Here is an 18,003-nt window from a genome sequence, read left to right on the forward strand (position 1 = left end):
GAAACCTGAGCTCTTTGTGGCCTAAAAGAATGTAACTGATACACATTGGGCTAAACGAAGGATGAAGAGAGAGGATGATGAAGGTGTTAAAGTCTCTCTCTTTTTTTCTCAGGGTTTTACCTGGATCCCATCTGATCTCATGTAGGATATCTCTGGGCAAATTAGGATGTTTGATCCTTAGTAGTTTAGCACATGGAGTGAAATTCTGTGACCCTGTTACTGCTATGGACTCACTGTAGGACTCCAGCCCTTTACTCCATCAAGAATGTACTAGAAACAGTGATGGAACCAGGAAATATGCATGATGGGGATCTTGGAAGCCACTAATAATTTGTCTACTGGCAAACAATAATAGGGCTTATCCCAGGATCCCTTCAGAATTGATAAAAATTCAGAATCAGATGCTCAGTGCTGTCCACATAGTAGACCTTCATCAGGAAGCCTAGATCCATGCAGCAGAGTAACAATTAGCAGGGGTTGGTGGGGTGAGCAAAGGAAGGACCATGTGTCTTTTAAGCCCAAAAAGTCTGGGACCTTGGGTAGAGCCTCAAAACTGAAGGCCAAATGTTGCATACTAGATTATAAATGTGTCATTTTTCAGTCAAAAAGGCCCTTTGCTGACAGCCTCTAATGGATCATCTCTCAATTGTCCACTAAAATATATGTGATGACAGTGAAAAAAGATGGAAACTTTGCCAACAACTGATGTCACACTGAAGGGAGGATGAGTGAGAGGTGTCCACTGTCGATAACCTTCATATGGAGTATGTTGAATCTCTCTTACACACACTTGCATGCACACACACACACACACTTGCACCTCATGGAAAACTCAAGCTTCTCCTCAGAAGACAGACTATAGAGACTGCAAGAGAAAACCTAGGGAAAGGTTTTCTCTCGTACTGTCCGGGCCCCTGACTCTAAGATCCAGGATTTAGACTCCCTAGAAAACAAGGCTTCTGTCTCTCCACTGGATCGGTTCTCTCTGGATTTGCCTGCAGACTGAATTTGCCTAAGTCTCTCCTCTTTTGTTTTTTTCTAAACGTATTTGGAGAGACACTCCTGGACAAGAACTAGGCAGGAGGTGGCAGGGGCACAGGCATGGGCATTTCACGTTCTAAGAAGACTAGAGCCACGTGTTCTGGACAACATGGCTGCTGCTGCTATGGTGGCGTGGTGCACACTCTATCTTTAGAGTATCCGTGAGCCGCACAGTGAGGACAGCAGATGCTAGTTCCTTGGAGCTGAGGAGCTCTAGTAGGATGACCGCTAACTAGGGACTGGACTTGGGGCTGTGTACATCTGCTTTCAAGCTGTAGCTCTGCAAAGTTGGCCAAGAGCAAGTCACACTTCTGTTGGTGAACACCAAGTGTGCATAGGTCTTACCCCAGTTAAGAATAAATAGGGAGAAATAATCACAGGTCACATGGAATCTTGGAAAAATCTCCTATTTTAGACTAGTATGGTACCATTATTTTCTTTCATATTCCTTGTTTCAGTAGGAAGTTTACACTTGCCTAGATTATTAAATAATGTCGATCTCTCACATTAGAATTGTTGAATATGCAAGCTTTATTATAGCAAGGAACACACTTGTTTTTGCTCATCATTGTATTCCCAGAAACTAGTATCAAACTTGGCACATAGTAAACATTTAATAGATAATTGTGGGATCAATGAATACATTTTGGAAGAGACTTTAGGGATTAACAGAAGAGGATAAAAGAGCGTAGAAACAAGTCCATATTTTCTAATTCATGTTGGTGCCTTACATCCCTGATTTCAGAGAACATAGGGTTGACAGCAAGCCATTTAGCATGTAAGTTACAGAGATCATATCTCCTTTTTATAAAATTCACAAAATCCGGCATAGTGCCAGACAACTAGAAAATAAGTGATCATTGAAAACTGGGATTTTGTAAGTGTCTCATGAATTAGGAAACTGTAAATTGTAATTCACAAATCAAAACATTCTTCTAATGCAGCCAAAAAAAAAAAGACAAAAAAACAAAAAACCAACATCAAAAACCAAAAAACACCACCTTTGAGTGTAAAGATCTATGCCATACACAACAAATGCTTTTTATTGGAGATGTTTGTGAAGGACAAGAAATTGAAGTCATGATGAACTTGGGAAGTACTGATGGGTACACGTTTTTTGAGACCTACATATTTTAGAAATGTTCCTGTTTCTGATTCTGAGAACTTGCAGTGGTTGTCAGTTTCAGTATTGACACATGGGTACATGAAAACTCCCGTCCATTTGCATGTGGGGAAACTAATGCAAAACTTTAAAAAAGGGAAGAATAGTGAAAAAGACATGAAATCAACTTGTCTGGATTACGTTAGCAACAATACTCTGCAACTATGTTGAAAGGGGAGGGAAGGGATGCTCCCATCCTAGCAGGCCAAAGCCACTGTGTGGGCAGCTGCTTAGTCTGAACTGCAGCTTGTGCCGCCCCTTCCGACTTTCCTTAACATTCATTCTCAATCTCTTATTAAAAATCTTGGCTGAGTGTGGTGGCTCACGCTTGTAATACCAGAACTTTGGGAGGCCGAGGCAGGTGGGTCACCTGAGGTCCGGAGTTTAAGAACAACCTGACCAATGTGGTGAAACCATGTTTCTACTAAAAATATAAAATTAACCAGGTGGGGTGGCACATGCCTGTAATCCCAGCTACTCAGGAGGCTGAGACAGGAGAATCGGTAAACCTGGGAGGCAGGGGTTGCAGTGAGCCAAGATTGTGCACTGCACTCTAGCCTGAGCAACAAAAGTGAACTCCTCAAAACAAAAAACTGTTAAACTAGGGCCAGGCACTGTGGCTTGTGCCTATAATCCCAGCATTTGGGAGGCCCGGGTGGGTGGATCACTTAAGGCCAGGAGTTCGAGACCAGCCTGGCCAAAATAGTGAAACCCTGTCTTTACTAAAAATATAAAAATTAGCTGGTGGTGGTGGGCGCCTGTAATCCCAGCTACTCAGGAGGCTGAGGCAGGAGAATCACTTGAACCTGGGAGGTGGAAGTTGCAGTGAGCCGAGATTGTGCCACTGCACTCCAGCCTGGGCAACAGAGTGAGACTGTTTCAAAAAACAACGAAAAATCTGTTAAAAGAGGACTGTTCTTTTGTTTCTTTATGGTAAAATAATGTCATGAAAGAGAGTGGAAGTAGTAGTATGTTGTGTGTATTGAGGATATTTGAACATTTTCTCATTTTCAAAATCTAACCAGCTTTGTACACCTCTTCATGGTAGCTTTTCTACCATGATTTCTACAAAATGAGAAAACGTGCCCTGCCATCAGCTTCTGGCCTTGGTTTTGGTAAAAAAAAAAAAAGAAAAAGAAAAATCTTATCTCACACAGATATGTACAAGCAAATGGCAGGGGTTTACCAGTGCCATTTTCGACAGTGTGAAGGGAATACCTAAGGAATTCTTACACGGTGTCCCCAACCACATTCTGATTCAACCACCAGCTATTACTCTAGATCGCATCTTTCATCAAATCCCCATTGGAAATGGAACACAAGATTAAAGAAACAGATACAGTTCACGTTTGCTCTTTCTTTTGCCACATCGAGATCCCTGGTTGACAACCTCAATCTAATTCCATTTTTGCCAAGTTACCTCAGTTCAACTACTGAAGACCATTCCTTCAGGAAAAGACAGTTTCTTTAGGAAAAGGAAAAGTGGTAAAATGCTTTCTCATTAACATGACTGGAAGTTTCCTATGAAGATAATTTATCTGAGGTTACCATGTTCATCCCATTTCTTTATAAAGATGTACTGAGCTGATGAGATGTTTAACTATGACTGCCGTGGACACCAGGTAATAATCATAATAATGGCTAATATGCTGTGCTTAGTACATACAGGGTATTGTTCTAAGTGCTTTGCAATATTAGTTCACCTAATGCTCACCACAACTTTGAGGCAGATCTCCACATTTTACAGATGAGGAAATTAAGATACAGAGAAGTCAATTAATTTGATGAAGGTCACACAGTAAGTAGAGGAGCTTGGGTTAGAAAACAAACAGTAAGGCTCCAGACAGAGTCCATACTCTGAAACATAATTCTCTAAGCTTATTTTTCCATATATTAACATACCTATGGATAAGCATCAGACCATAAAGATATTTTAGCTTATGCTTGGGAGCACGTGTGTGCGCACACACACAGCACTGAGAAGAGGCAAGGATTTTATAGCATGTCTCTCATGAAATGTATTGTACTTGCCACAATAGAATAAGAAGTCTTCAATTTTGTAGTCTATTTTCCAAAAAGAAGATGATGGAATAGCTATGACATGTCATCATTTGAATAAGGCACTTTTTTCATCACTTTAGCAATGAATCTGAGTTTTTTCTAGTATAATACAAACACAATTGGTGCAAATTGATCCATATGCCTTATATATTGTGCTTCAAAAATAAGTTTCTGACAAAACCGAATACATCAGTTCCTTGGATAGTACATTTCAAGTGTTTACAGAGCAATGCTGTAGTCTCCTTCTCCTACAGATACCGCACAAACACCAAAGGCTGATAACAGCCTGCTTGTCTTGATCGGATCGTTGAAATCATACAAATAGATTTTATTTAAATGAATTAATCTGAACCTAGTTACTTTGTCTGTTAAAATGAATTATAAGTTGCCCTTATATCACAGGGCAATTATTCAAATCACAAAAAACAGCTGTAGAAACACTGTCAGTTGTGAGCCCTTCATTGATACTGCTGTTATACCTGAGGAAAGTGGACGTAACTGAGGGAAGTGGTTATAAATTGATTGTAAAATTATTTTTAAAGTGAAGGAAAGAGATAAGAAACCTACAATTCTAACAACCTGAAACAAATATTTGACTCAGTTATTCTTCCTTTGCATTAATAAAGCATCTTTTACAATGCAATAAGCTAGTAGTTTTATAAAAAAATACCCTGTATTTGTCATGTCAACATGATAAGTGAAGATGAAGGATAATTACTTACTAAAGATGATGAGTAATCAACTAGAAAGCCCATCAAATATTTTTATAAACAAAAAACAAATACATCTTCCTTAAAGCACAAAATTAGTAGACTTCTTAACAGGATTTTATTTCAAGAATGTCCTCTTTACTCCTTTGACAGGACAATTCCCCAGTGCTTTATCTCACAAATACAAGCCTTCTCTCCTGCCACCTGGCCTCTACATACCTTCTCAGTCCCTCTAGGCAGTCTAATTCCAAACGCTGCTTAATGGAGAGGAAAACCAAAAAGTTTGTCAGAGGCCATGGTAACCTGAAAGTGGAATGGAACATGTGGATACAAGTAAGTCTAGAAAATAAGCCCTGGATACAAACTAAACGTGGAGGAAAAAAATGTTGCTACCAAGAAATACCAAGTGATCTTGAAATATGGGAGAATCGAGGCCTGTGTTTTTGATTTCACCTGTATTTTTAGAGGGCTTCTAGAATTTATCAAATACTGCTTTTGTGATTCCATGTTTATAGTTTCTAAAGCTGAAGCTGATGATCTGAATCTACTCCCATTCCTTCCACAAGATCAGCATGAAGCCCCCATAGGCAGCTGCCAGCTCTGTTGGTGATTTACAGATATACTGAGATCTGGCGCTGTTGCTCTCTGCTTGATGCACTTCCTCAACACTTTCATTATGTTCTAATGTAATAACTTTAATTGTTTCTGCTCATGCCTGTAATAGCAACACTCTGGAAGGCTGAGGCTGGAGGATCCCTTAAGCCCAGGAGTTCGAGACCAGCCTTGGCAACCAACATAGGGAGACCCTGTCTCTACAAATAATAATAACAATTTAAAGTTAACTGGGCTTGGTGGTGTGTGCCTGTGTTCCTGGCTACTTAGGAGGCTGAGGTGGGAGGATTGCTCCAATCTGGGAAGTCAAGGCTGCAGAGAGCTGTGATTATGCTACTGCACTCCAGCGTGAGTGACAGAGTCAGACCCTGTCTCAGAAAATAAACAAGTAAGTTGCTTCCAAAACATACATTACTTTTTAAAAATTATTATAGAAAGCTTTGAAACTACTCTTTACTCACTGTTGAGTCATTTCATGCTTTACTATGCCTAATTTTGTTATATGAATATTTTTGTCATGCAAGATAATTGTATAACTTCTTTAAAGTCTTTCAAATATACTTTAAAAAAACAAAAAACCTTTATAACAGTGGTTGTCAGCTGAGGGTGACCCTGCCCTAGGGAACCTTTTGGAATGTTTGGAGACATTTTTGATTGTCACTAGTGGAGGAGTGAGTGATCTTGGCATCTGGTGGATAGAGGCCAGGGTACTATTAAACATTATATTAACAGAACACACACAAGATAGGGATTCTATTTCTACACAAAGAAGAATTTATCTGGCAGAGAATGTCAATAGCGCTGAGGGTACCTGCTAAGTGCTAGAGAAAGTAGTTCTCTGTTCAGTCCTTTATCACAGTCCAGCCTCCAAACACTGATGTGAAGAAGGACCCTCAGAAGAGGATCACCAGAGTCTCATATGACTCAACTTGCCTCTTGATAATTAGGGTAACCTATGGAGTTCTAGGGTAACCTATTGCGTTCTAGGGTGAGAGTCTTGTTCAGATCTGTGATATTCTGGCTCACCAAGGATGACTTTCAAAGGGTGAATAGATTCAGTCTCTGCACAGAGCAGAGGAACCAAAAGCAACCTCATTGCAATTGCTTGAGACTCAAGCAAAGGTTGCTCCCTGGCTATGCCTTCTAGGCCAGTCATGGTCTCAGCTTCAGCATCCTTCCTCCCCTGCATCCTTGAACTCCAGCCGCAGGCCCAATCCTGATCCCTCGTAGGAAGTAGCAAACATCTTAGTCTCTAAGTCTAGTGACTTGGCTGCTTATGTGGTTCAGAAACAGGGCTTCCATATTTTTCTCCTTAAGATTCTTCCTGGCTCTCTCTTCTTGACCTGTGTATCTGAGCTTCAGCTATGGTTCCTGTTGCTGAGTTCTAGAAATTATCTCCGTGTATAGGTCCATGTCTTGCCTTGCTCTTGACATTTGTCTTTTATGGTCTAGACTCAGGGCTCAGAAAAAAAGTTGGGTGCCTGGGCACTGTCCCTTATCTTTAGAGTACCTAGACAGCTTGAATGTCCTTGGTCAGCACATGGAGCTGACCTAGTTCCCCGGGCATCTGGTTCCCTGGGATCATCCCTGTCTTGATTGCTCTGTCGTGCTATGAATTCACTGCCAACTTGACAATTCTCATGGTATGACAACCTCCTCTCTCCATTTAAAATTACATATCTGCCACCACAAACTCCCTATTTCCTTTCCTTAGTTATCTTTCTCTGTAGCATTTATCTTCTAACACTATAATTTATTTTGTTTAATATCTGGCTTTTTCTATTAGACTATAAACTGAATGAGGGCACATTTCTATTTGGTTCACTAATATATTCTCAACACCTTAATCTGTACCTAGCATCTAGTAGGTGCTCAGTGAGTATTTCATTGAAGGTTGAATGAACATGACTGAGCCCCCAGCTACACTTTAACTATAAATACTGACTGCAAACAGAAATAGACTAATTGAATCAAATAAAGTCTTTTGTCTGATAAAGCACATTTAAATGACTTTAAAATTGAGGATTTTCTAGTTCTCAAAATGGCTGACATTAAGCTTGTCCCAGGGTACCAATTCTTAAACCATAAAATGCCATGACCTTTGAAACTGCATTTAAAATATTCATACTTCACTTAGACCACAATTGATTTATGGCAATTAATTAGTGTTACATGAATTAGCTGTTTACCATGGCACTTTTTATTCTGTCCAGTGCTAGCTAATCCTCGGATCTGACCTAAATGGCAGAAGACTTGGTTGGTATTTAATTAAATTTTTATTAGAAGTAATAATGTATCAACTCTGTAACCTGAAGTGAAAAGACTATAATGAATAGCTTCTGGATGACAAGCTATTTTAGGTACTAATAGTCTAATGTTGGCATATTTGGATCAGTTTTTTAATTAACTCAAAAGAAAGCAGCTATTCAGAAAAGGAAAGTTAGTTTTCCTTCTATATGGTAAACAAACCAAAAACCTTCATCAAATTCTAATGCTTTCTATTAATTACTTTCCAATATTAAAAAGTCACCATTTAATAATTGATATTTACAAAAATATTTACTCAAGTGTATTTGTGAACCTAATTTAACTGAACTTCATTTTTTTTTTGGAAAATGTGACTTCCTTATTTAGTCACTGCTGCTGAAAACAAAAATGTAGGCATTTAACTCTCTTGAGAACTTAAATCTGTATTACTGTCATTTTGCAATGGAATGTAGTGGCAAAGGAAATGTATGAAGTAAAAGGAATGAAGAGGGAAAAAATGAGGAAGAAGGAGTTTTGAGACGTGTTACTAATTTGACTACATTTGTTTTTGTAAAGTATAGGTAGTATAAAATATAGTCAGTTTCACCAGTTTCTTTCCTCCCTTCCCACATTATATAAACATAACTTGAGAAACTATACAATGGTTTAGAAGTGGACAGAGAAGTTAGCTATGATGTTTTTATGCTTAAAACCTGGGAGAAAGGCATCTTTCTTATAATGAGAATCTTGGGAAAAAATTTTATTGTTGGATTTATGAATCAAAGGAATTTAATCCTCTCTGTCAAAGCCAACACCATTAGCATTTGGTAAAGGAGATGGTTGAATTTGGATGTTTTCTCTTTGACTTCACTGTTCTTGCCATTTTCCCGCTTAAAACTTAATTTGGATCTGTGGGGTGAAGCAGAAGCCTGCCCTTCAAATCCATGCCACACACACAGAAGTAGACAAAGAATTAAAGAAGCAAGTTGACATTTTCAGCTCTTCTTCCACACTGAAGACTATGTTAGAGAACTCGGCCATCCTTCTGGATAGCCGTTATTTTGCCTTCACTCTTTAAAAAATTAGTTCTTTTTCTGATTTCTAAAAGAATACATATTCATGATAAAATTATAGAGCATTAGAAAGCCAAAAAAGTATTTGCCCAATTTGCCCATTATCCTGAATTTCAGAAGTGACGACATTTAATTTTTAGTGTATTTCCCTTCAGTCTCTTTCCTATGGGTAACACACACACATACACATAGACACTTATATAATGTATTCTTTTTATTTAAAACAATTATGGATTCATAGTGTTTTGACTTTTCACATATCATGAATATTCTCCATGAAAAATTCTTAATACCTTTTTCTGAGGTTCCAACTTACAATAGCAGCATTATTATTTTTTTTAAATTAGAGATATCTAACTTATAATTTTAGTCCACAAAAATTAATCTACATTTCTGATTGTTTCATTAGAAGAGATTATTTGCAGTGGAATTTGGGGTTAAAGAAATTATTTTTAATGTTACTGAAATATGCTGTCAAATTGCAATGCAGAAAGGGTTAAATATCAATTTACTTTCACCAGAATTGTATTAGAATCCCAAGTTTTTTCTTCTCTTACAGCATAAAGTCTTGTTTTCTTGAAAACTATTTTGCTAATTCATTGGTCTTTTTTGCAGTGTCAAGCTGATGATATTTTTTGGAAAATACTATTTGTAGTGGATTTTAGAGTAATTACATAAATTGAAAGAGAAAAGTCATGCCATTTCAGCTTTATTAGAATGGTTACCTAAAACAGTTGTCATTTTCCAATGTCAATTGCATAGTATCTATTTTGGTAGCTTTTTTTTTCTAAGAAGATAAAGTGCTTTTTTTCTTTAAATTTTTTTATTGTACTTTAGGTTTTGGGGTACGTGTGCAGAACATGCAGGATTGTTGCTTAGGTACATACATGGCAGTGTAGTTTGCTGCCTCCATTCCCCCATCACCTATATCTGGCATTTCTCTCCATGTTATCCCTCCCTGACCTCCCTACCCCCCACTGTCCCTCCCCTAGTCCCCAACAGACCCCAGTGTGTGACGCTCCCCTCCTTGTGTCCATGCGTTCTCATTGTTCAACATCCACCTATAAGTGAGAACATGCAGTGTTTGATTTTCTGTTCTTGTGTCAGTTTGCTGAGAATGATGGTTTCCAGGTTCATCCATACTCCTACAAAGGACATGAACTCATCGTTTTTTATGGGTGCCTAGTATTCCATGGTGTATATGTGCCACATTTTCCTTGTCCAGTCTATCATCAATGGGCATTTGGGTTGGTTCCAGGTCTTTTCTATTGTAAACAGTGCCACAATGAACATTCGTGTGCATGTGTCTTTATAATAGAGCAATTTATAATCCTTTGGATATATACCCAGTAATGGGATTGCTGGGTCAAATGGAATTTCTATTTCTGGTAGCTTTGGGGCTAGAAAAAAAGACTGTTAAGCTCTTCAAAATAAGTTTTTCTAGTATATTTTGATAACTACCTTATTTTACTCTAATTTTTTCCAAAGAAACATTTCCATTTAAAGAGTCTTTAAGTAGTACACTTTCTTATGAAAAAAAAAAATCACATATACATAGAGTAAGTTACCCTTCTCAAGATAAACAGATCCATTCCTTCACCCCTCATTCATGAAAAGTCAGAGCAGACTTCTCTGGTTTTCTCTTAGAAATTATTTATTTACTTTAATTTCCTAGGACTAAGCTGAAAGTAGTAATAAAGTTAATTAAACAGAAGGCAAATTAATATTTAAGAATCAGCATTTATGAAGCTAGTTTTAGGCAAATCTGTGATTTAACGAAGTTTATCTTTGCTCTACACTCACCCTCCTCTGAGGTTCCCTCTTGTATCAGTCCATTTTCACCCTGCTGATAAAGACATACCTGAGGCTGGGCAATTTAAAAAGGAAAGAGATTGAACAAAGAACACACAGTTCCGTGTGGCTGGGGAACCCTCACGATCATGGCAGAAGGCAAGGAGGAGCAAGCCACATCTTACATGGATGGCAGTAGGCAAAGAGAAAAATAGGAAGATGCAAAAGCAGAAACTCCCAATAAAACCATCAAATCTTGTGAGACTTATTTACTACCATGAGAACAGTATGGGGGAAACTGCCCCCATGATTCAAATTATCTCCTATCGGGTCCTTCCCATAACACATGGGAATTATGGGAGTACAATTCAAGATGAGATTTGGGTGGGGACACAAAGCCAAAGCATGTCACCTCTCAAAAATCATTTTTTTGGTAACCTGTGTGCCACATACTTTGCTTGTCTAACAACTATGTTGTTCACACAGAATGAAAAATATACAACTTCTGCTCTCCAAGGGATCACAAATTAATAGGAGTAACAGATTTAAGTAATTATAGTAATATGAGAAGTGCCTATAACAGATGTAGGTGCAAGGCTTAGTGGAGGCCTAGAAGACAACTAGTTGTTGGGATTGGTAAACAGGTAATGTTACAGCATTATGAAGATGAGTAGGGTTTGGCCAGCTTTAAAAGTGAAGGGGTGGCAACAGAAGATTCTAGGCTGATGGTGCAGCACATACACAGGTACTGAGGCAAGGCATCACACTTTCTCCTTCGGAGGGCATGTGAAGCCCTTTAACCTTATGGAAGAAGTCCTCATGAAGGAGTGGCTCCAGATGAGGATGGAGACATGTGAGGACCTCAGATTGTGAAGGGCTCTGTAGACTATGTTAAGAACACTAGGAATCCATTGAAAGGTTTTAAGCAGAGAATTGACTTACTCATATTTTTCTTCAAAAAGATCAATAGCTACAAAATGGTCAATAGATAGTAGCTTTGTGGGGCTGGGGTGAATGCAATGAAACTGCAAAACAAGATGTAGGGAGACAAGAATTTCTAATTGCCTAAACCAATGGTTCTCAAACTTTAGATGCATCAGAATCACTTGAATGACTTGTGAAAATACATATAATGAGACTTGATCCCCATATTTTCTGATTTAGCAGGTATGGAATGAGGCCTAAGAATCAGCATTTCTAACAAGTTCCAATGGTGTAAAGTGTCTCTCAAGTTTTTTACTTGAGCAACTGGGTGGGTCCTAGTGTCATAAAAAACAAAAGAGGGAAAGCATGAAGCAAGTGCTTTTTTTTTTTTTTTCCTCAAAACTCATCAATCCTCCTTGCCTTTCAATGCTGTTTCCTCTAATTCTCCAAAGGTTACATGTTACCTGTGGACTGTCTCTCTGCTCTAACTTCCCTTCCTTAGCAGCAGAATCTTATGATGCAGAACTCTAACTCCCCTTATTTGAATGTCTCTGACTTATCCTCCCAAGGTCTAGATCTCCATTAGCTTACGATAGACCCAAATGGTCTGATGTGTCATTGATTATAAATGGGAATTTGATGCTCCTCCAGGGTGACAAATTTCTACTTTAACAGTGGTCTTCCTGAACCATGCCTCACTCTGATGCGGTGTCTCAAGTGGGAGTTTCAGACACAACATAAAATCTGGAGGACTGGTTCCTGGATGATAGGGCTCTTCTGGCATCCCTCAATGAACAGAGACTTGTGCTATCAATGCATACAGGTCTATATAAATGACAAGTGCCAGTCAAAATTTCTATTCCTTGGACCCTGCTCCAGGTGTGTGGGTCACAAAGGGTATAATTTTTGTTTGCCTAAGGAAATAACTGACTGTTAAAGGTATTCCAATTTAATTGTAATAAATCTCTACTTTAGATAACTTGCTTTAATTATGTGTACAGGAAGCAGATTAGACAGTGGTCATAAATTCTTGCCTGAATCACATTATGTACATGTGTGCATGCAATACTACTTTGGAAAAGTTACTTTACCCCATTTCCTGTCAACATTCTTCATATGTACAACTAGGACTGTAAAATACCTTCTAGGGGCTGGGCACAGTGGCTCATGCATGTAATCCCAGCAGTTTGGGAGGCTGAGACAAGTGGATCACCTGAGGTCGGGAGTTTAAGACCAGCCTGGTCAACATGGCAAAACCACGTTCTCTACTAAAAATACAAAAATTAGCCAGCCTTGTGGCAGGCATCTGTAATCCCAGCTACTCAGAAGGTTGAGAAAGAATCGCTTGAACCTGGTAGACAGAAGTTGCAGTGAGCTGAGATTGTGCCACTGCACTCCAGCCTGAGGACAGAGCAATACTTTGTCTAAAACATAAAATATCTTACAGAGTTTTGGGTAGATTAAATGAAATAATTTATGTAAAATGTCTAGTTCTGTGTACTATTCTCTTCTCTCCTCATTTCCCTTTGATGATCTCTTATCTTGCCCCTCTGGGAAGTGATCAAACTTTGGACATCTTTGGAAGGAACCATTGTTTGGAATGAGTGAACTAAACAGTAGTGGTATCATATTGATCAGGGTATACCTGATAAGCCAATTGCAAACTTCCATAGTCTGCAAAAACTTTTATTCTGCAAATACCATCAAATACCTGAGACAGTTTTAATGTTAAGAGTTACTTCTTTTAAATTAGATTTTCTTAGGTTTCCCACTGCACTATTTCTTTCATATCGACTCCAACCGGATAAGTTATTGCATATTTGATTTTGATGTGATCATTTGCTTATAAGTTGAAGAAATGCAACCCTTTCCTACAACAGGAAAAAAAGATTAAGGATTACCGAAAGGCTTGTTAAGAGCATGCTGTATTCTGACCCTCACTTTCTCAGTTGTCAGTTCTCTTGTTCTAAATGGTATCATGGCTCCCTTAAAAATCTGGTCAGTAGGTATTTGTAGGATCTTATTAGAAAACTGTTAATAGTTATCATTTATGGAGTACTTAATGTGTAGGAACTTTGTAAGACCTCTACTGCTACCTGTACCCATACACATTTATTCCTCTATCTGTAATCATTAATCACTAGCACCTCAGGAGTTTTCATAAAAGTCCCAGGAGGAGGAATGTAGAATATGCCTTCATTATTCCATGTCATGAACACTAATAAAAGTATTTGTTTTCCAACTTTGGAAAGGCATTATTTTCAAGAATCTAATGGATAAGATTTCCAACTGTTTGTTAAATTCCCTGCATAAAAAAATTACTGGATTGGAAATCTCTGTCAGGAAGTTTGACTATTTCTAAATTTATTTTATTGGTATCCCCTGCTGCGCCCCCTGCCACCCAATCTTTTGCCTGACTCTGCTAAAAGATATATAGCAATATCCAGCCAATATTAAAACCTATGTCCAGGGAAGTCTTGGATAACTGCTGTGTGGGGGGAAAATCAGTTGAAATCATTTATAAGACAATTTAAGAAGTACCACTTCAAGGGTAAAAAATTTGATGTGGCAGTAGGATCAGGCTCAATTTCTGCACTTCATAGAAAATCTCCAAAGCAGCCCTTGCTTTTAATGTTGATACATAGTTTATTTTATCAAGTGTTTGCCTTTAGTAATTTTACCTATGTGTGAGAGCTTAGTTCAGCAAGGTCTTGTACTCACCTGTGAATCTTATGATCCTTCGAAGTAAGGGGTTCAGGTAACAGCATTCTCCGGTCAGAATTGTTTTCTCCTGAGCAATCAGGGATTCTCTTGTTGATTTTATGAAATACATGGATATCTCACCAATAAAAATCTAGGGAAGGAATTTTTAAGAAACATCAAGTTGGAGATCTGTTTGATAAGAGGGGCCCATGGCTTTAATAACAAAACAAAACTGTTAAGGACCCACAATCCTTTTAAAAGATACATTGGAGAGATGGTGAATTAGATAGTAGTTTGTATTTAATACTTCAAAAGAATTAGAGAAAGTGATAATCATTTCAGATAAAGTTTCAGTTTATAATGTTAAATTCTAAGGTCACATGGAAACAAATTGAAGTAATAAATTGTAACAGAATTTATGACAAGGTTCATGCTGGTATTGAATTCTTTTTTAACTTTCTTTGTGAGTTGCAATGAGGAACGATTCAGACAGCCAGTGTGCCCAAGAAGGCGTTATATACACACATCACAAGAGGTTACAGTAAGAGCTCATTTAACATCAGTAGGTTCTTGAAAACTGGAACTAGAAGTGAAATGACATACTGTATGCTGTAAGAATTTAACTCTTGTTTATATCAATTAGTCTATGGCACAGTTTGTTTTGTTATATAGCATGTTGTTTTGCTTAAACTTGCAGTTTCCAAATAACCTATCCACAACGTTAAGTGAGGACTTAACTGCATTACTTTATTATGTGGCATTATGATTATTTACATTCAAAATTCTTATTTGATCATATTTGCCTCAGATACATTTCTCCTACCCCAAACTGGTTGACTATCCCTTCTTTATTATACTACCTATCTCTCTCTTGTTAACTTAAACTAATAAATATATGTGTTGCCCTTTAAATCATAATGCCTTTATGTAGATTCGAAGTCCCCTAATAGCAAGGACTACATCTTAATAATTCTTTATTACCCTATAGCACCCAGCACATTGTATTCCCATTTAAAACAAGAAATTGGCAGGAGACAAGTTTTTGTGAACACTGGTACTGCCACAACTGAAAACTGAGACTCATCAAGGAAGAGTAAAAGGTTAATTATCATCATCTATTGAATACCTGATTAGGCACTTCAGTATAGTATTTTCATGCTCACAGAATCCCTCCTGTAAGCATAATTATCCTAGCTTTACTGTTGAGGAGTGAAAGTTCAGCAAGCTTAGGTAATTTATCCTCCAAAGCATATGAATGGTGCATGGGGTCACTGGAATTAGTATACACGTCAACTGGATACCCACCATTCATATGCCATTTTGATTTTCCTAACCCTAATTTTAACATTTCCCCAGAAGAACATGATCTCACAGATGACCTGTGATTTTAGAGAAAATTTATCAGTCTTAATTCCCATACCTTATATTTTTCCTGTCATGCTGGAATATCTGTTTAGATGGATAAAGACGATGGCATAACAAAAAGCACATGGGTAACAAATTAAAAAGTATAAAATTTCAAAACTGGAATCACTTGTCATGTTGTTCCTTCCTTTACGGGTTTCAGGAACTTGGACACACAAAGTTAGATAATATCTGAAACATCTCTAGAATGTGGCCTATAGTTCTATTTCGACTACAGTGTTCTACCTCAAACTTTAAGAGCATATGAATCTTTGAGCATTTAGAACATACTGAATTTTACATGCTTTGTTTTCTCTGTCCTCAATATTAAGTAAAAATTCAAGAAATATTTTTATCAATTCATTACTATGGACAAGTACACTGGTTAAGAGGAAGAACTCTGAGGCCTGGGTTTCTTGGCCTCAAAGCTGGGGTTTGTGATTTATTAGTTCTGATAACCTTGAACAAATTAACCTTTCTATGCCTCAGTTATCTTATCTGTATAAACAGGATAACAATGTCTGTTTATAGGTTTAATAAATATATACACATATATGCATGTGCATGAATTGCTTAGAACAGCACTATACTATGTACTGCATTATGTAAGAGGGTAAAGTTGTGAAAACAATTACAACTGTATTCACATTGTCATCATCATTATTACTACTATCATTACAAAGCACTTTGTAATATCACTGGGGAGGCAGATTCCAAGATGAATAAAAGACTTATAACCTCCATGAGTATATAATCTACTAAAGAACACATACAAAGATTTTATAAAATCAGATTAGGTTTTATACACATTCCAAGGACAAAGTGCTAAGAAGCCAAGGCTCCTGGGCAGAAGGAGATTTCTCTCCTCTAGGAAAGTCAGTTTTCATCCCTAATGCCAAATGGATCTCATGGCTAGGAGACTCTGTTGCTTGTTATATATGTAAAAGATGCCATCTTTATTTACAGGAGGGCCTTTTGCCTCCTCTGCCAAGAGCACTTGATCCAGACATCTATCATGGTTCTTATCCATGACATGGAAAACCTCAGTCTATCTTAAAAACACTGAGTTCATCCAGTTGAGGGTCATTAATATTTGTATTTTTGCTCCTACCCTTGCCTAGAATCTGAAATGTGATTGGTTCCTTCTCTTTTTTAAAAAGAACTTTAATTCGAATTTTATTTAAAAGGGAAGAAAAGTAGACTGAACATTTTATGTGGCTTAAAAGATTCTTGCTCTTACAGGCAACAAGGCCCTTGGCATCTCGGTAGCTCAGCAAGGCTTTTGGAGTTCTCCTTAATTCATGACCAACTTCCCTGGAGATGTCCTAAGTCTGGATGATGTCACCTTGAAATGGACAGTGCTGGTTTAAATTGACATTAGAGAACAAATGGGGAAGGGAGAAAAAAACAGAAAAACCAATGAAAAATAGAAAAGTCACTCAATATACAGGCTAAGATGATTGTAACAGTCATAAGCTACTTTATTTTGATAGAATGGTGTTTTTAAAACTTTAGTAATTATATTTAGTCTAGCTATAAATTTACTATGACCACATCTTGGCCAAATTTTTTTTTAACTGAACAAAATAGTCTTTAGCTTTTAGATATGAAGATCTTGCTTTACAGCTCTGTCACACTTTAAACGTCACAAGAAGTCCTTGGGGTTCAGCATCAGCCTCAGTCTCAGCAGAGATAGGACAGATGTGTGGAATAACACATGGTACCATGGTATTATCAGCTGAATCAGAGAGACATCCACAAGGAAGGGCCAGTGAGGTACAAGACAGAAGTAAGGCCTAGGTGGGTTGCAGGTGGGAAAATGGCTTGGCACTGGTACAGAGGGAGCCAAACAAGTAAGAACTGGGGTGGAAAGTAGGTGGGAAAAATAGAATTGAGTCATACAGGCAAACAATGACCCAGCATGGATCACCTTGGGAGGAGGTGTCTATGGTTGTACAGAGTTAGAAATATTCTGTGCCTAATATCCCTTGGAATTAACAATGCATTGATGCTCTACCATATAAAAATATTTGAATAGCTTCTGGAACTCAGCCCTCTCTCTTTTCGCACAAGACCCATCTCTGCCAAAATAAGGTGCCAAGGGCTTTGTTTGTCCCTAATATATATGATGGTACTACACTACCATTTTTCATCTCAGTGAACAGATGGGGATAAATTCACACATGATTGGATAAATGAAGTAGTATTTCCTTGAGGGAGCTTTCCCTGGTTTTGCAGACTAGATTAGTATTCTAATTATACATGAATTTCTTAC

The 18,003-nt window shown here is 37.8% G+C and overlaps 1 protein-coding gene across 3 annotated transcripts in view; it reads right to left on the reverse strand.

Moving 5' to 3' along the window:
* PLPPR1 (phospholipid phosphatase related 1) overlaps positions 1 to 18,003 on the reverse strand; it is a 626,458-nt gene that overhangs the window by 21,189 nt on the left and 587,266 nt on the right. For all 3 annotated transcript variants that reach the window (XM_064375977.1, XM_064375981.1, XM_064375986.1), the window contains one exon: positions 14,343 to 14,475. In XM_064375977.1, the coding sequence (XP_064232047.1) occupies positions 14,343 to 14,475 (133 nt within the window). The remainder of the gene's footprint in view (positions 1 to 14,342; positions 14,476 to 18,003) is intronic.

Source organism: Aotus nancymaae, unplaced genomic scaffold, assembly GCF_030222135.1.
Source record: "Aotus nancymaae isolate 86718 unplaced genomic scaffold, 86718_ANA_hifiasm-v0.15.2.pri h1tg000003l, whole genome shotgun sequence".
In the NCBI taxonomy this organism is placed as follows: domain Eukaryota; kingdom Metazoa; phylum Chordata; class Mammalia; order Primates; family Aotidae; genus Aotus; species Aotus nancymaae.